General features: G+C 36.1%; 1 protein-coding gene across 4 annotated transcripts in view; it reads right to left on the bottom strand.

The window, feature by feature from the left end:
* ERCC6L2 (ERCC excision repair 6 like 2) overlaps positions 1–21,306 on the bottom strand; it is a 55,259-nt gene that overhangs the window by 14,693 nt on the left and 19,260 nt on the right. For 3 of the 4 annotated variants that reach the window (XM_035309341.1, XM_035309343.1, XM_035309342.1), the window contains 8 exons: positions 16,974–17,045; positions 15,653–15,798; positions 9,410–9,505; positions 7,945–8,044; positions 6,824–6,976; positions 5,594–5,674; positions 2,842–4,036; positions 1,998–2,152 (listed from right to left, as the gene is read on the bottom strand). In XM_035309341.1, the coding sequence (XP_035165232.1) occupies positions 1,998–2,152; positions 2,842–4,036; positions 5,594–5,674; positions 6,824–6,976; positions 7,945–8,044; positions 9,410–9,505; positions 15,653–15,798; positions 16,974–17,045 (1,998 nt within the window). Of the gene's footprint in view, positions 1–1,997; positions 2,153–2,841; positions 4,037–5,593; positions 5,675–6,817; positions 6,977–7,944; positions 8,045–9,409; positions 9,506–15,652; positions 15,799–16,973; positions 17,046–21,306 lie in introns of those variants that run through there. The other variant, XM_035309344.1, reaches the window with a different exon arrangement.

The raw sequence follows: 21,306 nt of genomic DNA, 5'->3' as shown, positions 1-21,306 counted from the left end.
TTAGAATAACGATTCTAGAAAGCAAAATCGATGAGAAATTTCAGTTATCAAGAAATTTGTTTTTCTTTCAGGAACTATCAGGTTACAGTTAAGATTCCACGATTTAAGACTATCACTATTTCTCTAAAATTGTGATGGAAACTTAAACTGTTAGCTGTATTTTTAATATTAGATGTGATACTATTTTAATCTGTTGAAATCTTTTTGTGTAAGCTCCACTTGAAATCAGCCCTTTAATTACAATAAATTAGTTGCTCTGGCAATGAAACCAAACTTCAACTAATGCAAATTAATTGAAAAATGGTCTGATGACCAGAAGAGCAAAAATGATCATGTTTTTCATAGAAAACATTTTGAAACTAAAATAATGAATAAATAAACATAGTAACAGTTGCATTCTAAGTAGATACTCTTTTCAGACGGTTTTATGAGGCTTTGGCAGCTTTTTTTTTTTTTTTTTTTTTTTTTTTTTTTAAAGCATAGAACAAGAAATTCCAAGCTCTGTGTTTAAGAATAGGGAGCCATAGAGGGATTATTTCTAGATTAATGCTTCTGTGTCAAAGCAAGAACAGGAAGTGAAATCAAGAGGCAGCCTTCTCCATAATTACCGATGTCTTCCTGCCTCATTCAATCTCCAAGAGATTTGATACTACCATCGCTTCTGAGTCAAAAGAATAGACAACTTAAACTGACTGACAAGTTAAATGAGAAATTAATTTATAATATTTGTAGTCACACAAGCTCTAGGTAATAAAAGGTAAATTACACAAACAATATAACTGAACTCTCACAAAATAAATGTTGAGAGAGGTCGATCAACACGCATTCGCTCAAAGTTGTCCCTTCAACATTTTATTGTATTTATATTGAATTTTATTAATGTTACCAGCAACCCCCATTAAGAAAGCATCTATTCATGAGTATTCCTGAGTATTTTTGACCTACTTTTCTGTTAAGAAGGGACATTCTAATGCAAATGTATTGGAATTGAAAGGCCTCACTTTACAACAGTTGGCCTGGTTTGATCTTCCCAGTGTAAAAATTCTTTGGCATCCCTGCTAATGGCTCTATTAGTTACAGTACATCAACAACACTGGAAGAAACTCTTTTAGCCACTGTGGATGTTCAACATCCTAGAATGACAAAATCTTGTATCTACAATTCCTACAGTGATTGCTAATATGTTTGTAAGGACTAAACTGCTTATTCACCAATTACTTATTATATGCTTGTGGTTTATCTTAAGAATCAGTCTACAAAAATGCAAATGTTTATTACAATGCAAACAACATCAAAGTGTCCAGATAATCAGAGTAGATTAAAACCACTATGTAATAAGAATAAAAATACACAAACTGTACCTGAATTTATTCCAGATTGTATGTTTTCCAAATGTAATTAAAAAAGACGCATGACCAACAAAAAGCATAAAACGTATCTGTTGCTGCAAAGAAGCTCTCCCAGTAAACTCTAGTTTTATGTTTCAAACATTAAGCGCAGACTCTAAATGACCATTAATTTAACCCATTATATAGCAACTGTATGTTTCCACCCTCAAAAAAAATCTTCAAACTGATTAATGTTTGACGTTCCATGCCACAGAGATTCTATCATGTGCTGTGGAAACTGGATTTTTGTTAACTGAATCCAGGTCAAACTGAAGATTTTTCAAGCCTCAAATGAGAGCAACATGGCACAGAATTTGATTTCAAACACCTAATCTTTACTCCTACTGTTCCTCTCAGAGAAAAATCACGCAGAGGGGTGTTCTGTTGCTCAATTCCTAACTCTTTCAGAGCTCACCAATATGAAAAAAAAACAAAGGTAATTTATTAGACCACCATTTGAACCTCCTCCTCCTCCTCCCAACCTCAGTGACTTTGATCACTCATGGTGGCCATTAACAAAAAACCCACCAAGTTTGTTAGAGCCTTTTAAGATGAAAAATGAGGATAAAAATAGACTAAAACCAACATTTCCCAAACATTTCTCTTTACCTTGGCACTACAGACTGCTACATTAGCAGGGAGCTGGGAAAACTGCTTCAACTCAAATACATCTCGCACTGCCCACCGGCTCAAGTGATTCTCAGCCTTGCTGGATCCAACCACATTCTGATTCGAATGTATATAAGCCACTTCCTGAACACCATCTGAAATATTAGGAGAAAGATATCCAAGGTTTTGGTTATTCCAAAACTCTCAAGGTACACAGTTACCCTTAAGAAGAATATCGTATCTTAAAAAAAGTTCTACTTCAAAGTTGTAACTTTTGTTATTATGTCACTCAGCCCTAGGTTTCCCAGCTCTATGAAATTAACAACAATCATTAGATTTATCCAGTTTAATGCTGCTGCCATTTCAGTGTGGGACTTTTTCAGATTGAGAAAGGAGAAATTTCAAAGTGTCCATGATTTAATGGCTGCAATACTAATGTTCAAAGTACAGTCACTAACAGAACCTAATCTTCTGCATGGTATTTCAAACTCTCATGTCACATGTCACAAAAACTAAGGCACACGAGGAAAAATTACCATCCCTGTCAAGACTTTCAAGGTTTTACTGTTTAAATAGTTCAATTTGGGAATTCTTAGTAAATCTTTAATCCTAGCATTTTTCAATGGACAGTAAATGTTCAAGAAATACTGCAGAGCAGCCCATTTCCCCAAAAGACCGGAAAGTAAGGCTAGCAGGTATAAGGAGTAACAGAAAGACATTACTAGATAACTTAGTACATTGTAACAAGATAACAAATAAAAACTTAAAACCTTCCAACAGCGATAAATTAAACATGTTACTACTCTAGATTAAAGAAAAGCAAGGTAATTAAATGACTAGTTACCTAAATATTTGTCCATTGATTCCACTTTGTGATCCTGATGGTCAAATTCTTCTTTATGTGCATAAGTTTTACGCCCAGCATAACTGCTGGACTTCTTTTCTGCAACAGAGCACATTCTATCTTGAATAGGATGGAGGATTTTGGACCCAAACCGAACTGTCCGTCTCTGGCTTTTACACTTAAAGCTTTGCTTTCTGGCATGAACCTTCTCATCTGTTAAGTTATCTTCAGAGGATGAAAATTCATCTATATTCTGAGATTCACTTTCCTTTTCTTTTCTACTGGGCTTCACTTGCAGACAAGATTTGGAGAAGTTACCTAGTTCATTGCTATGGACATGCCTTTGTTTCCGTCTTGAAAAGCTGAAAGTTCTCAACTTTCCCAATTCAGAATTACAGGGAATTTCAATATCATCAGACTCATCACTCACGTCACTTGCACCTTTCAAATCTCTTGCACTTTTCTTAACATCTTCAGAAGACGTGATTTTGCTGAAATTTGACCCAGTACTACAGAATCCAAGTTGCCTACCATCTCTCTTAAATGCAAACCTATCTTTTTCTTTTGCTGACTCTACAGAATTTTCAGATGTTGATCTATGTATTTCAGCTCTTTTAGTAAGCACTGTGTGGTGGCATGCTGGAACTTGGGTTGGAAAAATGATATCATTCTCTTCAGAACTGCTTTCGGTTTCCATGACTACATCATTTTGATTTGAAATGCACTGATCCTCATCTTCTCTGTCCTCTTCCTCCTCAGAGTTTGATAAGACAAGCCAATCTGCACTACACATTTGTTGTTTGTCAGTTCCATTTGGTGACTGACCAGCTTTGCTGTGCTCTAAAACATGCACATGGCTTTGACGTTTCTGAACACCAGTACATTTGCTATTTACATTTGTTCTTGTAGTCTGACCACCAGAACTTAAATGGTAAGAGTTGTCATTATCATTTTTTTGGGTAGATTCAATTTCTCTCTGCAACAATTTAGAAAAACCACACTGCATTAAGGAAAGCTGTCCCTTTGTTACCGTTACATTATTTGCACTGCAATGCTTCTTTCTGTCACTTCTCTTCATGGAAATTTCCAGTATATCATCATCACTAAAATCATCATGAAAATCTATTTCTTCTCTCTCTAACTGTGCCTTAGAGCTTGGGGGATCTCCATCTCCTCCAAAGTCTGGTCGTTCATACTAAAAAAAAGAAAAATAAATTATAGCAGTTAGATACTGCAAACGAAGTGAGGCAGAACAAAGTCTTTAGCAGAACAATAATGAAAATAACACTAAAAAATTATTATGCATCTCAGCAGTGGGCAGCATATGTTGTCTAAATCAACACTCATTTTCCTAATTCACACCCATATTTTTTCAGTTTACACTAATCTTGTTCAACTTTTCATCTTTCAAAGGTAGTTTGAAAAGCGACTTCATGATTGAAGCCATAAAAAAGCCATTTTAAGAACAGTATTCATAAAAAATCTCATTGCTCTATGGTCAACCTCTTTGTATATGGCAGCTAACAGTTTAAAGGAGCTTTAAGTACTTAAGATTCTGCTCTAAAATTAGTTGAAGCCTACTGCAATCCAACAAAAATTACCTCCAGGCAACCTTAAAACACTTAAAGTCTATAGGAGTCCAGAATACAGCTACAAAATTGTATATTACTGACAGAAGAGCCATGACAATATGTAAATGGGAAGTCAGAGGGTAAATACCCAACTTTTTTCCATGTAGAAAAGTTTTAAAAGTTCAGCTTAATTATATTAATATAATTAATAATATTATTAATTATATTAATATATTAATTATATTAATCTTGATACAGTTCTGCATGTAAGATTATTTAATATAACCCCAAAAAGTTACTGTTTGTCACCAAGTCCAAATTGAGGTCATGCGATTTAAAGGTCACACTGATTTAAATTAGTATTGATAATTACCTGCAGAACCTCCCTTCCAAAACATAATAAACAGTGGCTAATTTTCAGTATAATTCACTGTGATATGATATTTTCACCCGTAGAGGCCATATTGTAGACTCCATTGCTTATTTCCCAAATCAATACAGTGTTCAGTCAAAAAAAAATAATAATTAAAATGTTTCCATTTAAGCCTATCCTTTACAGAAAACCTTTTCTTAAGTAAGCCTTTAGATTCATTATTTAAATTAAAAAGCCATGACTGAACAAACCACTGATGCAGTGGTAATCACTGTTTTACTCCATCAACTAAATAGCCCATGTCTTCCACAGAGGGCCAAAAAGCCTGAAACAAGTTCTCAATCCTCTAAAACAAGTATATTCCTTTCCACAATTACCTAACCAAAATCTTCCAAAGAGCAGTAGGTGCCAGATTCTTAAATGACTGGTTGTTACATCAGGTCTTATCATAGCATAAGGCTATCGCTCTTAAGACAGTACAGAGCAATCCATCAGTAAAGAATGTTGCTGTATAGTAACAATATGTTAGTAAAACCTTCACTGAGCCTGACCATACCTAAGTATTGTAAAGGTCATAGAATACTGTAACACCAGATGTTCAAAATATTCTATAGTGAATCCAGACAGTAGAACATTATCTAATGATTTACAGTATGTACAACAAAAGGCAAGCAGCCAATGAAAGACAGCAAGTGCAATCGCATGTAAAAGCATTACCAGCCTAACATACTGACAACATTTGCTCCTGGAGTGTCAGGAATTAGAGAGACTTTCACACTCTGCCCTGTATCCCACAGATATAACTCACCTTTTCTGAGCTGTGTGGAGGGGACTCTTCCTTTAGCCAAGTAGTTGCTGTCATAACTCCCGCTTCTACTCGCCCTTCCCTCTAAAACAATCAAAAATATATATAGAATATATATAGAATAAAAATTGTATTAACAGATTAACAAAGGCAAACCTAGCAATACATTTTTTTCCCCTTACTATAGAGGTATAAGCATCAAAAGCATAATAAGCAAACCCCAGACTAAGACCTGCATTTTAGCAATAAACTTACTTCTCTTTTGGTCCAACCCATAACCTGCAGAAGCACACAACCCACAGGAAAACTGACCTATTGCATATATTGTATCTTACACAGTTTCAACATTTTTTACACCCTTTCCCCCCCGCACAGCAGAATACTTGCTACCATGTTCATATTACATGCCGTATTTAAATTTACATTTATTTTGGAGAAGTTTTGAGCTAAATATCCCCAAAGTACATGTATTTGTATCTTCGTGTTACTCTTTTGGCTATGGTACACTTATACTGCTATAGCACATTACAAATATCTCAGCTTCTCCCCAGCCTGCATTTAGGCAAAATGACAACATAAAGGAAAGGATAGAAAGAAGCCTAGAACAAAATTCTAAGATGCAAAGTAGTTGCAACGAACATGCACAGTAGAAAAATAACATGTACTGCATATACTTAAAAACAATTTGCACTATAAGTTTCGGAACTGGGACAACAGCCTACACAATATGAAAACTCAGTTGTACAACTCCATCCTGTAACACTGAGAAAAAAACGGCCTTAAGCAAATTTTATTAAACAGTTTTTGCCATCTCCACATGTACAATACAAAGACTACTATGATCATCAAAATATTTCACAAAAGGAATTGTAGCTTAAAATGTCACTGTGAGCTACTGATGCATAAAACTTAACTGTGCATGAAGTTGAAAGCATGCAAAAGTATCACAAAATTAAGTTAACTGCATGTTTATTAAGAAGAGATATATATTAGCAAATTTTTGCAAATTAAAATCCAATTTTCCCCCCTTTTTTGATTTAAGGAAGTTTTTCTAGCTTATATTTTGCTGAGAAATTAGCAGTCCTATTTCATTTACGGTACTACCAAGACACATGGTTAAGTTTCACAATTCTGTTTTTTAAAGTGCTTCCATTCAAAATTATGACAAAATATCTCATGAGAAAGGAAAAATAAAAAAATAATAACCAAAAATGAAAGGGAAAGACTTCACACCTCCAGGATTTCTTTAGTAAGACAAGACCCATGAGTCCTAAGTTTGAAAAGGTTATGGATCCCAAAAAGCTCTCCCTGATGTTCTTTTGATCCTTGCACTGCCTCGAAATACCGCTTGGCATTTTCACTTCCAACCACCACACAGTGTAGTTGCTAAAACAGAACAACACAAGAGATTTCAGAAGTGTTTGCTCCAACAACATGTCAGAATTTCCTGGCATCTACGTTATATACACAGCTTTAGTTAGAGAAGGCAGAAATTCCTAAGGGAGGATATTTTGCTTTAATTTCCCTGGCAGATGGTGATATAATAGACTGTGGTATAGTATGAACCTGCTTGGTTTTACTGAATAAATAAATACACATATTTCAAATCTTTTACTTCATTGTTATCTCTAGTATCAGATACCTACTGCAAGAACTACTAACACCCCTCTGTATCTTGACTACTTATTTTTTACACAGCCTTTGGCATTGTATACCTACTTAGTAAACACTAATTACAGCCACAAGATTAATTCTATTGATCTCTGAATATTTTAATTATTATGTACTCTTCCAAAGTAGCTTAAACAGAAGAGACTAAAAAGCCTTCCACATGGAACAAAGACATACAACTAAATAGTTTCTCAGGTAGAATTCAAGAATTCTTGAAGTCATGGAGATTTAGTTTCATACAAATATTGAAAAATTTGCAGTCCTTGGAATAAATCGGTGTATTTGACTTTTGAAAAAGAATGTCAAAACTATGGTTTTATGGATACCAGAGATGTAATACTTTTTGTACCTGTCTCTAAGCTGTTGGTAGTATTTGAGCTCTACTCACTTCTAGTTCTAGCATTGAACAGGCATTTTCCTAGACAACATGTCTCTTAAATGATGTAGACCAGTAACTATACAACCAAATTACAGTTTAACTTCAACCAAAGGCACAGTTTACATCGTTCTTGAATTATGCATGGTATTTACAAAAGTACACTTTAGGATACATATGTAAGTTGAGTTTCTGTACATTAGATTTCAATTTTATTTGCATCAGACACATGGCTAGGTCAGACAACTAAATGAAAACCGAAACACCTATAAAACTCTCTTGATTTAAAATACTTTGTGAACTTCACCTGCTTATAAACTTGACGTAAGTACATCATCTCCTCCACGGTTCCCAAGGATATCAGTCTAAACACTTTAACATCCTTGCATTGACCAATCCTGTAAGCTCTGCAAAGAAAGTGACTTATTAAAAAACGTTTTTTTAAATCATTAAAAGAATAAAGCAAGCTTGTTGGGCAGTGAAACAAAAATCACAATTCCAACAAAATGGAATACTCTAAATCATTTATGAGTTACTTTCCAATTTTTCCAAATTCTCTCAGTATCTAATTCCCTTTTCATTTATCCTTAGTTTTCCACATTTCTTCTCAGGCCTATCCAGCTGCAAAAACTTTCATCTCTTTGTATCACAAGGCTTGTCTCCCATTTCTCTAAAAAACACTTCCACTATGTTTTTTCAGGGTCTTTTTCCTCTCCCTCTGCATCTGCTCTTGCACAAGATATTCTTGTATTTGCATTATACATGAGTTAGATCATGGATTACTTGGGGCAGTCTGTTCTTTCTTAACTTTATAAAACACTTTGCAAGTTACAACATCATAAAAACAACTAATGAACAGGCAGTAGACTATCTAAATGGCAAATTCTGAGATTTCTAACAGATTATATTCAGAAGATTCAATGTATAAAGTTCATGAGATGCTGAACCAATTTATAGAAATGTGATCTTACAAAGACTCTTTTAAAGATGGTTCCTTTCAACAACACGTATTTCTGATACATGTATTTTTGTAGGACAGGTGCACATAAACACCTCTTAGATATCAGAAAGACCCTGAAAGCAGAACTACATAACTGGATGGGAAAACAAAAAGAGGTTTGTTTCTCCTCATGAAAATACACATATCTACTGAATTTTTAAGGCTTCCCATGTTCTTTACTTCCACTATTCAAATGTTTGTCCTAAACTCCTAGGGAACATCCTGTGGTCAAAGAGGCTGGAAAGACAAACCAAGATTCCTAGAAATATTCCACAGAGGAATACTATCATGGAAGTGAGTGCTGGTAAAGACTAATCTCCACAAGGGTGTGGTAGAAAAAAACATAAATGTTATCCTTAAAGGATTCTGGAATTCAAAACATCACTTGAACTAGGGTCAATGACAAAGTACTTTGCCCTGACAAACACAGGAAAAATGCCATCTGGCTTTACCCAAGCACTTGTTTTTAGAGATAACAAAGAGTTACAATAACTATGACATTTTTTTATGAACAAACTGTAACAGTGCCACAAAAATAAAATGGAAAATAAAATACAAGATTAAGATATTAAATAAGATACAAAATAAGGATTAAAAACAAGAACATCAAAGCTAAAAAAATAATTTAACCAGACATTTCTTACTGTCTTACAGATAAGCCAGACTATGTAAAAAATTTCTTCGATTAGGAAAATTATAGTTGGACAATTAGAGTACACAACCAAAACAAAACAGTACAACATAGATCAAGTTACGCATTTTGAGAATATACCTGTCAATAGCCTGAAGATCATTTGCTGGGTTCCATGTCGGATCAAACAGTATAACAACATTTGCACCCACAAAATTAAGACCCAGTCCACCAGCCCTAAAAACATAAAACAAAACAAACAAAACCAGCAGAATTACGTGATAGCAAGAACACCACTTTTTTTTTCTCCCAATGTATTAGGTCCATATAAGCATGAATCTTCATTGACTCATTAAAACAGCACAACAGAGATACGGGAAATTGAGGTAAGGCTTTTGTTAATGCTATGTTGGCAGCTTTGTGTTAATGTCGAGCTGATTGCCACAAAGCACTTAAATAACCACTGCTGTGAGACACTGTCTCCTCACCTAAGTAGCAAGATGACTACAAACTGTATGACCCATTCAGTCACAACTAACTGCTGTGACCTTCGCTACAGTAGAAGTCCTGACTTCTTCATGCATGCTGAGAGCTATGCAGCCAAATTCCCTCAAGGAGTATACTGTAATTCATAACGGTATTTTTGGCAATTAATATTATAGAACCATAACAGAAACATGATAAGTATAGCTTAAGTAAAGAGGGACTTAAGTGTCTGCATTGAATTTTATTTCCTCTAGTCCCAGTACATGGTCTTGACAATAGTGTTATGCTTCTTGCATAGAAATGGTCAAAATCTAGGGTAAGTTGCATCTAGAAGAATGAACAACTGTCACCTGTCTATCTGTACAGTATTTAAGACAACTGCTAAAAATACAGCTAGCCACACATCTGTGTTTGAGCAGTACTCATACACATTACATGTAAAAAAAAGTTATTGTAAAAAAAAAATTCTACTGTTGGGAAAAAGAGTTGCAGGGGTACCAGTTAAATCACCAAAATTATTTAATAGCTGTGGCACGATTACAGGTAAAGCCTGCAATCCAGCAGAGAATAAGAATATACATTTAACCTGAGGTAACTACTTAATCCCCTGGCTGAAACAACAAAATTGCTCAGTTATTTGAATTTGAAATGTACATAGCTGTATCAATTGATAGGAACCACAGTGAAGAAAATACAACTTCTCATCCAACTGCAGAAACAAGCATATTCTGAAAATTCTCTTCCACTGTCTCAACTAGCGTTCCTATGAAAAAAGACAACTTCTTTATATAACTACATGCTAAATTATAGTATTTAAGTACTAGAACAATTGTTTATGTTGTTATAGGCAGCACTAATTTGAAAGTGGGATTTTCTCTAAGACTTACTGCAAAACTTAGAGTCTACTCAATTTAATTTACCAAACAATTGTTTAACAGATTACTTTATATTCTGCTTATTCAAAGCAGTGGGAAAGGTAAAGTTTACAGGGAAGCGAACAAAAGGAAACAGAAACCAAAAGCTTACAGAACCCAACCACCTTCTGGTTTACATGGAATATTCTTCTAATGTAAATACAGTTGTGGTCTCTTCCTACCAGGTGTAGTGTGGTCTAGTGTGGTCTAGTGTTAATAAAACCTGGAAAGGTTGAAGATGTAGAAACCTGCAAATATTAACAGAGGTTTCTGGAAGATGAACATTCTCAACGTTTGAAATGCTGAATAAAAATATTTGTGTTTTTCAGAATAACTTACTGTATTTTTGAATTTTGGTGTATTCCTTTTTACTGAGGGCAGAATTCATACTCTCCCCTTGCCAAGACAACCATGCAGTCAGACTGGTGCATAAGTCAACACATTTTTCCAAATGCCTTCTCATAAAAAAAGTGCAGTAGTTGGAATCGAAATATTAATTCTCAGTGAAAAGCCTCAGTGCAAGTAAAATGGACTAACCGTAAAAAAATAACTAAACAGGATACTTAGCTTTATAAAGATTTTACCTTTCAATAATTTTAGGCATGTCACAAATTCAGATACTCCAGAACAGAAAAACAATGTCTCCTATATCCTTCACAGACAGAATAAATGCAGTAGTTAGTTTGTGCATTGTAAAAAATATCCTCTGTTTTAAATATTATTTTAATCAGCTGTTAAGCCATATTACTGCAAGATGGTCCATGCAAATTAGCATATGACTTGAATGAAAGGCCTTTATTAAGGGCCTTATAACATTTCTATTGCAAACAACTGTTTTCAAAAGATCATTTTATTTAAGACAGCGCACTGCTTTTTTTTTTTTAATATCCTGTCACTGACAACTTAATACCACAACGTTCAAAAGTTACAAAACACTATTGCATTAGAAGTTTCCATGAAAGCTGTGACTACTTATTTCTATTTACTGAGATATGCCTTTTATAGCTTATAAGTTCTGTTTCAGTGAAATCTTGTGGCTGAAGTTCTTTCAATGCACATAAAATTATTTGCAATAGTTGTGAAGTTAAATGAAGCCCTGTAATCAAGTCTAAAGCAGTGAACAGTCCAGTAATGGGCAGTAATTCTGAACACTGCAGGCAAAATGAAAACGTATACTGTACATATTCATGATAGAAACAGTCTACAAATTTATGTACCCATCATCATAATCTAAGCAAATCTTTCTATATAATTAAAAAGAGAAAGAGGAACAGATTTTCATTAACTTAATTCCTTCAGAATAATTGTAAGTAAGGACTAGTATGGAAAACCCAGAGAAAGGTGACTTAGCTGTTAAGGTACAAATAACTTGGTGTTCTTATTTCTTCCAGAAAATTGTGATAGAGCCTCACCACATCGATTTCAGTATTGTCTGTAGGCAGTTTCCCCTCTTCAGGCTAAGCAGCATTAATGTAGTTCTAAGCTCTCACATTCCATCAAGTTAGCAACTCCAGCAAGTATTTCAATATTTCTAAACACTCAGGTGGCCAAGAAGGCCAACAGCATTCTGGCTTGCATAAGAAAGTGTGGCCAGTGGGGCTAGGGATGTGATAGTCCCCCTGTACTCAGCTCTGGTGAGGCCACACCTCAAGTACTGTGTTCAGTTTTGGGCCCCTCGCTACAAGAAGGACATGGAGGTGCTCGAGTGAGTCCAGAGAAGGGCTACGAAGCTGGTGAAGGGTCTGGAGAACAAGTCTTACGAGGAGCGGCTGAGGGAGCTGGGACTGTTCAGTCTGGAGAAGAGGAGGCTCAGGGGTGACCTTATTGCACTCTACAGGTACCTGAAAGGAGGCTGTAGCGAGGTGGGGGTTGGTCTATTCTCCCACGTGCCTGGTGACAGGATGAGGAGGAATGGGCTAAAGTTGCACCAGCGGAGGTTTAGGTTGGATATTAGGAAGAACTTCTTTACCGAAAGGGTTGTTAGGCATTGGAATGGGCTGCCCAGGGAAGTGGTTGAGTCACCATCCCTGGAGGTCTTTAAAAGACATTTAGATGTAGAGCTTAGGGATATGGTTTAGTGGAGGACTTGTTAGTGTTAGGTCAGAGGTTGGGCTCGGTGATCTTGGAGGTCTCTTCCAACCTAGGTGATTCTGTGAAAAATACCTCTTCTTTTCTTCCAAATAATCACGTCATCTCCCAGCAACACCAGTGCAAAACTGAAGTACTCTAAAACAAATTTTACTTCATGAGCCCTAGAAGTTCCAACAGATCTACACCTATTCTTCCATAAGATCAAGGATGAAATTCATGATCTATATCTACTGGCCTGATGGAATTCACAAGCTCTGATGAAGTCAACTGCATTTTCTTTCACCATCCAGAGTTTACAAACATTATGAATAGTTATGTGACTGTGTTTGGTACTAACATTAAATGCAAGACCTGAGGTCAAACTATAGGGATACAACTTCATTTTTTAACTTCACTGTTTAAGGCTCCATTTCTCAAAAACACATAATCCAATTAAAAGTTGAATTTTCAAATGTCTATGGGCTATACAGAGGCAACTCCTGGCAAAAAGGCCATTTTGCTTGTATGAAAAATGGAACACTGTATGTTTAACAGTGAAGTCATCACCACTGTCTGCACTGTAACTGACTAATTTATTGATCGGTACTTCCTGTTTAAGGTTGTTAATTGTGTCAGTTGAATAAAACGGCAGACTCAAAATCACTATGCTGGGAATTCAGCCTTTGCAGAACACATTTTTATAGCCAAAAGAATGCGTAAGTATTTTTGGTGAAAAACAACATTTGTCTCTTTCAGCAATGGGACAGAACACATACAAATTGACTACAGAGAACAGTCAGCCAAAAACTTTGCAATACAATATCAACAGAAGAGCATGACCCAATTCTGTCAACTTGTGTCGACTTACTATGTAATTAGAAATAAGACAATAATATAAAGCCCTAATGCTTGAAAAATCTGAGTAAAAGGAAAATCTCTCGTACGGCAGATAAATGGAGATAAATAATTTTCTGATTTCCAAAGGATTACAAAACTGAAGCTGCTGCCAGTACTATGTATCAAAGCAAAAAGATCACTTTTTGTCTTCCGTGGTGATTTACACTAAGAATTGCACCTCCTGTTAAACTTAGTAAAGATAGGTTATATTGACTGCAATTCCATCACTGATTGTTCCTTCCATTTACTAAGATGAGAAACATAAAACCAGTATTACCCAGATGTGACTCTCAATCACCACTAGTAGGCATACATAGCTCACCTACCTTGGTATTCACAAGCTCAGCAAGAGACTAGAAGGTCCACCTCTATTCACCTAACCTTCAGAACTGTTTCTGTGTAAATTAATAGAAGAGGACTGAAAAAGTTATAGCTACAGAACTAAACTAGTTATAAGCACAGACCAGTGAGTCTTCTTAGGCTACAGATACAGTAACACTTTGCTGTCTTTAGGGACAAAGAACAGGGACTCCTGAAGGTCTTAGGGAAGCTGATGGAAAAAATCTGCAGTTACAAGCAAAGGCACATGATCAACACCACAAATCTCTTCAGAAGCCCCCCCACATCCACCAGAGGATATCCAAAGACAGTTCTGGCACCTGTTTGCAATGTTTTTTAAGATGGTATCTGACTTCTAATTAAACAGAGTTATTATGGACCCTCGTAATTAACTCCAACACGTATGCATTTAGCAAAGGACCAAAGTGATGGTACAGGCATTAAGCATGTTTGCATGTTTCATGAAGTTTCACTTGTTTTCCCTCTGGACAGGAAAATTTAAGTTCTTCTTTGTTCCTTTTATATCCTTGCTTGGTAACAAATTTAAAGTAAGATGAAACACAGAGGTAACCAAAGAAATAAATGAATCAAATAATACTCACCATATTTCCATTAATTTTAGTTGAAAAAAAAGTGTTCTATGTCCAAAAAATCCCAACCAAACAGAAAAACAAGCAAACAAACAAACAAACCAAAAATTCTGGCTGGGATGGAGAGTTAACCTTCCCTGCAGCAGCCCATATTGTGCTGTGCTCTGCACTTGTAGCTAGAACAGCACTGGTATCACACCAGTGTTGTGTCTACTGCTGAGCAGTGCTGGCTCAGCATCAGGACTTCCTCAAACCCCCGCCAGAGCCAGCAGGCAGGGGGTAGGCAAAAAGTGAGGAGAGGACATGACCGGGGCAGCTGACCTAAACTAAGAAAAGGGATATTCCATATTGTATGATGTCATGCTCAGCAATAAAAGCTGGGAAGAGGCAAAGAGAACAGGGAGGCTTTCATTATATAAGCATGTGCCTTCCCCATGCAACCGCTATGCATATTGTGGCCTTGCTTCCCAAGACATGGCTAAACTTTGCTTGCTGATGGTAAATATAGAATAATTTTCTCATTTTGCATCTGTGCAACCTTTACCACTTTTTTTCCCCTAATACTATTAGTCCTTTAATTAAGTAATTTGTCTTTATCTCAATCCATGAGCCTTTTTTCAGCAAATTTTTCCCCCTTGCTGTTTTGAGGAGGGGGAGTGCAAGTATTATAGTGTTTAGCTAGCCTTCAGTGTGAAAGTACCACATGTGTTTATACCCACTTGCTAGTTTTATTACTCATGTGCAAGAAACGTAGTCTGTCTACAATACAGTGAAAGCTTTTGGTAAATCATGACGTTATGTCAATAACTGTTTCCTTACTCCTACAGGAACTGGAATTTTGAAACAGTAATTCAGAGGATCTCCTTTCTTCAGATCTTAGAAGCCCTCAAAAACAGAGGAGATTGGGAGGGCGGAAGCCTCTTGAAATTTTACGAAGCCTGAGCCCACAGCAGTTGCTAACAAACACACTTCACTCTCTCCAAAAAGGTATCCCTCACAAGATCATAAAGCAAAATCTAGAACAACCCGTTTTTTACCCAGTAGAACATATGAGTGAAACAAAAACACAAGAAGTTAAATTCTCTTACATTGTAGATACAAGGCATATGTTAATTTCTTGATTTTTGTTGAACTCTCTTACAATTCTCATCCTATCTTCTGATTTTGTATTTCCATCAAGTCTTCGGTAATCTAGCCCAGACGCCATACAGTACTGCTCCAGCACATCTAGCAGCTGGGGGGGTGGAGGGCAGGGAAGGAAGGACAGGAGAGAGGAAGAAAAAAAGGTCAAGTACTCATTGGTATCTTTTCAATTACATGTAATCACTAGTGTCATCTTTCTTGAATATTTCTTACAGACAAAGAACCAAAAATTAGAACAAATCTTCCCCATTTTGGTATCAAAGCCCTTGACTTTCTATAGCTGTGATCCTACAGCACTCTAAGGTGATTAATACTGGTCACTAGGGTCTCATACTCCAACCCTGTCTGTCTGTCCCACCTCAATATGATGCTGAGTCAGTTTACCTCAATAAGCTGATATGCAACTTAAAACAGTTTACTACCATCTTAGCAATTTAACATGACTTAAAGTATGGTAAATGAGCACCAGAGCCAACACAGAGAAACAGGCTGGTATGTAGTCAGAGTTTAGAGGCATGGAGTAAAAGAAATTGCAGTAACCAGCAGACTGGTCCTGAGCACTGAACCACAGCTTAAATTACCTAAACATTAACTTGCAATCTTTCTTACAGCTAAAGTGATTAAATATTTAAGACTCTGAATTGTCATTCCCAGTATTATAATGCCTTTTTTAGTGCTATCATTACAAATGTTTAAAGAAACCAATGTTATAGATTGCACCACTTCAAGAAACTCACTATTTCCTGACAAGAAAATTATAGAGCAAGTCCCTAAAAGCAAAGTGCAAATACCACTCTAGCTCCAATTAAACAGCCTTAAGCTTAAAACAACTGGTTTGGTGTTTCAGTCTCAAAGCTGAAATTTGAGTACTGCTGATGGTCAAAAGCCAGCAAAAGAGGAAATTTAAATACTTTGCAGTGCTAACACAACAGTTGTATGATACTTCAGTCATATTTTGCAGTGATGCTGCTCTAACTCAAGATGCACAAACTGAATTCAGTATGAGCCAAATATACCTCAAGTACTAGAACAAATCTAAAAAGCTGTAAGGAAGTAAACAGTCTTACATCTATTTTGTAATCATCATTTTTATCATGAGATAACATAAGGTTTCAATGTGCTTCTGGAGTATTGTCTGCTGTCCTTCTCTATCATCATTTCGCACAGTGAGAAAAAAAATGTGGTTGACTGCTGTTTACGTCCTTACTGCTTTACACATCAGAACTTATTGCTGTGGTTAATCGATAAAAATCATAAGGAGCTCACCTTTGTGGAAAAGGAGAAAAGAAGAACTTTGTCCTTGTTTTTTCTAAAGTGATTTAAAAGCTGCTGAAGAACCTACAAATGAACCACAGAACACAAGGGTAGAGATTTCATCTACAGGTCATCTCACATGCACTTCTTTGTGTTTTCAGGATTTAAACATGCTCTACTAACTGTTTGCAAAGCCAGAGGCATAACAAAATAATTTTTTTAAACTAACATAACAAAAATTTCAAAGGTAACAGAGACACTGAACATACTCATTTTCTAGTGTTATCCAGGGTAATCATACCATTAACAGGTAAGTTCAGAAGCTATTTGTATCAGTGCATAGACTGCAACAAAACGTTACTTATCTCACATTAGGTTAGGTCGCAAATTTTTGCTTTTAACAAATGTGCAGAATTCCCCTGAAAACAGGAAGGCCTGTTTAAGCTTTCTGTACTACATCTGAGTTCAGAACTTCTTGGAACTTGTCTTCTTAAAATAAGCAGTGAGACATATGCCCCTCCCCGCTCCCACTCTTGTCTGTTGCTCTGTTTACAGTAGGATCCAGCTTCCCAGACTATGTGCAGACCTTGAAATGCCAATAACCCGCCCACACACAATGTTCTTCTGGTGGGGAAGCAAATAATCTAGAGCCGTGTGTATAATAGTGATACTGTTATTTTCAAAAGAAGCATGTCCACATCTGGCAATGGCAGCTCCAGAGTACTGCATAGAAGCAATCCACAAAGGGGAAAGAGGAATTTTCTACACCAGGCCTGTAGTTTTCTCCCACTGGGCAATAAATATTTAAAAACTTGTGTTTTGTTTTATTCTCCCAGTGATAAATACTTAAACTTTTAATTGACTCTAATTTCACTAAAAGCCTAACAAATCTTTGACAAGCAAATAATGAGGAGTGTTTATATTAATTTTACAGTTCTGGACAATATCTAAAATATAAAATAGCCATTCTACACCATTTATAAACCCATTTGTATATATTAGCCAGCAGGTTACAAGTGAAAACGTGAAAAGTGAAATGTAGAACAAGATGTTTTATAATTAAACCAGGCAAAAATAAAAATATAAAACTGGATTTATTTTATTGGGGAAAAAAAAATCACATTAGGTAATTTAGCAAGAGTTAAATGACTTACTTTTGCATTCTGTTTAGCTAAATTAAAAAAAAAAAAAAAAAAAAGAAAAGAAAGAAAAACCCACAGTGCATATGCATTTAAAGCAGAAGGAATTTGGTTACTGTACTTCTGTTATTATCAGAGTAAAATATAGGTCAAATAATTTCCTATGGGAGAACATAAAAACAAATCCGCCCAGTTTGTTTAAATAAATTGGATCAATGTCATGTCCATTGGGATTTTAGCTATTCTAGATCATAAAGAACACTGAAAAGTAATGAATGATTTTGCACCAAAAAGAAATAAATTCTATGCTTGCACATCACAGTATTATTCTGAAATCTGGTAGCTTGAAAAAGTAAATAATTGTTCATGAAAAATAATAACTGATCATTCCAAAACAAAAGTAAAACATTTTTGTAAGAGTCCATGTGAATTTACATCACTACATATTGTGAGTTGACTATGATGAAATTTTGCCTATCACATCTGAGAACTCTTACATATGTGTCCATACTAGATTACAGGATTTTTAAGCCTTCAAAACAGTGTGTACTTGGGTTACGTTTATATTCAATAGTGGAAGTCACAGTTATTTGCAAGGTACTCCCCACAGATTTCCATATTCCTACTAAAATAATGACAATACGTTAAATAGAAATAACTACATAGGATTAATTCAAGGGTTTTATATTAAGAACAGTATTCCAAAACTCCACAAATGGATGCCTGTGGAAAGTGTATCTTTAAAAAAGTGCTCAGACTGCTCAGACATTTAATAGTCCTTCACACTTCAAAAGCATATAGTCTATCTTAGACAGAATTTTAGCAAAACTATAGAAATTATCAGACAAAGATAGCCTTGAGGATTACTGCAGGCTTTAAAACTACTTCTCCTTTAATTTGTCTTACTTCTTTTTCCAAACAGTCCTTGATGCTTTTGTATGGAGGGAGAAACGGCAATTTTCAATCTCTGTTTTTCAGAAGTAAAAGTGTAATTTGTCCTTATGGTCTGTAGTTCCCGACTATTTTTTTTTCACTTCATGATGGAAAAATAGTGGTTTCCAAAAAAGGTAGCACACCCCTTTTACTTCCCTTCTCATATATTCAACTATTTCAGCTTAAATATGTAGGCATGAAATTCACCTCTGCAAAACAGCTACAACTACTTTGCTAATAGTTGTAACTGTTTTACACTTCATTGAAGAATCCATGCCTTTTTCCCTTCCTCTCTGGAATAAATTTAAAGTAAGTGCCACAAACTTTTCCTGTGCAAAATATGCTCAACTGCAAAAGATGAATCACCTGTGCCAAAATTTCTGGGAAGTACATACTAAATTTTAATTAAAAGAACTAAACAATACCTACTATGTCTATGCTACCAGACTAAAGTTATGATACCACTTAAATTAATTTCTAGAATGTATCTATAGAACAGAAAATTAAAGCTACTACAGTGGCACAAGGCTATTAAAGGCGTTTTACTGTAATCAGTAAATATTCTATTTCTCAATAAGCCTGTTAAAAATACATGAAGTAGTTTTCAAGCTCTAATATCTGATGACTCTCCTCCCTACATTTGCTGATGGTAAGAGGTCCTTCTAAACGAAATATCCTCAAAATGACTCTACTCAGAGAATCTAAAAAAAATCTCAAACTCAAACAGCTTCTGCTTAAAAAAAAAGAATAGATAGACAGTCTTGTCTCAGAAAACAAACCTCAAGTGCAAAAGTGCAATCAGCAGCAGTATTTGGGCCCCTCAGTACAAGGACATCAAGGCCCTGGAATCTGTCCAGAGAAGAGCTACAAAGCTGGTGAAGGGTCTGCAACACAAGTCCTGTGAGGAACGACTGAGGGAACTGGAGTTGTTTAGTCTGGAGAAGAGGAGGCTCAGGGGAGACCTTATTGCTCTCTACAACTACCTGAGAGGAAGGTGTGGGGAGCGGACTAGAGGGAATGGCCTCAAGTTGCGCCAGGGGAGATTCAGTTTGCAAATGAGGAGACATCTCTTCTCAGAAAGAGCAGTCAGGCATTGGAATGGGTTGCCCAGGGAAGTGGTGGAGTCACCATCCCTGGGGTGTTTACCCCCGGTACCAGATACACATGGAACAATTTTTGGCAGTACAATTATTCTGAAGTAAAATTCAATGGTCTCAAAAAAACTTGTTCTTCAAAAATGGCTACTTGGCCCACAACATAAAACTTTTATTTCCAGGCACAGAGATACCATCACATTCTTCAGAATATTCAGACATATTTCCTGAATTAACACAGTAATTCTAAGATAAATTCTATACAGTTGGCAATACACCAAAACGGGTACTACAGACTTCCAAATGAAGCATCATATACACGAAACCAGAGGTCATTACCAGTGCAAAGCCATACTATACATCTACTGGGCTGTCGTATACATCTGGGCTGTCATAAATGCGGCACTTGAAAATGTCTCAGTTTTATAATTCATAAAGTAAAAAACAAAATAAACATGCATGCATGAACCCCTTGTAATAATGGATCAAAAGATCTTACGTCAGTGTCACTTCAGTGCCTGGTAAAATTATGGAGAAGATTGTTCTAGAGTTATTGAAAAACACCTAACGTACAACACAGTCATTCAGCAGAGCCAATATGGGTTCACTAGGGGAAGTTATATTAACAACCTTAATTTCTTTCTATGACAAGATCACTCAGCTAGTTGACCAAAGGAAGTCAGTCAATGTAATCTTTCTGGATTCCAGTTTGGCTTTTGATACTGTTTGTACTCTGAGAGACGAAATGGACATCCTTCTGGACAAAATGACCAGAATGCAGTTAGATAAAAGCATAATAAAATGAGTGAACAATTGGCCCACAGGTTGAGCCCAGGAAGTTCTTGTAAATAGGGTCACATCAGGCTGGCGACCTGTCACTAGTGGGGTTCCCCAGGGCTCTATTTTAGGACCAGTGCCTTCAATGTTTTTATAATGATTTGGATAAAGGACCTGAAGGTTTTTTGAGCAAGTTTACAGACAATATCAAACTGGATGGAGCTGTTGACTCTGTCGAGGGTGTGAGGCCTTGCAGAGAGATCTGGACAAATTAGAGAGCTGGGCTATCACCAATAATATGAAGTTTATCAAAACCAAGTGCTGGATGTGTTTATTGGAATTGCACCTGAAAAGGGGCAACGTTGGGTGTATGTACATGCTGGGGGATGAGAGGCCGGTGAG

Source organism: Oxyura jamaicensis, chromosome Z (genome assembly GCF_011077185.1).
Source record: "Oxyura jamaicensis isolate SHBP4307 breed ruddy duck chromosome Z, BPBGC_Ojam_1.0, whole genome shotgun sequence".
NCBI classification, from domain to species: Eukaryota; Metazoa; Chordata; class Aves; order Anseriformes; family Anatidae; genus Oxyura; species Oxyura jamaicensis.
Note: the sequence above shows the minus strand (reverse complement) of the source record. Positions and strands in the feature narration are given on the sequence as shown.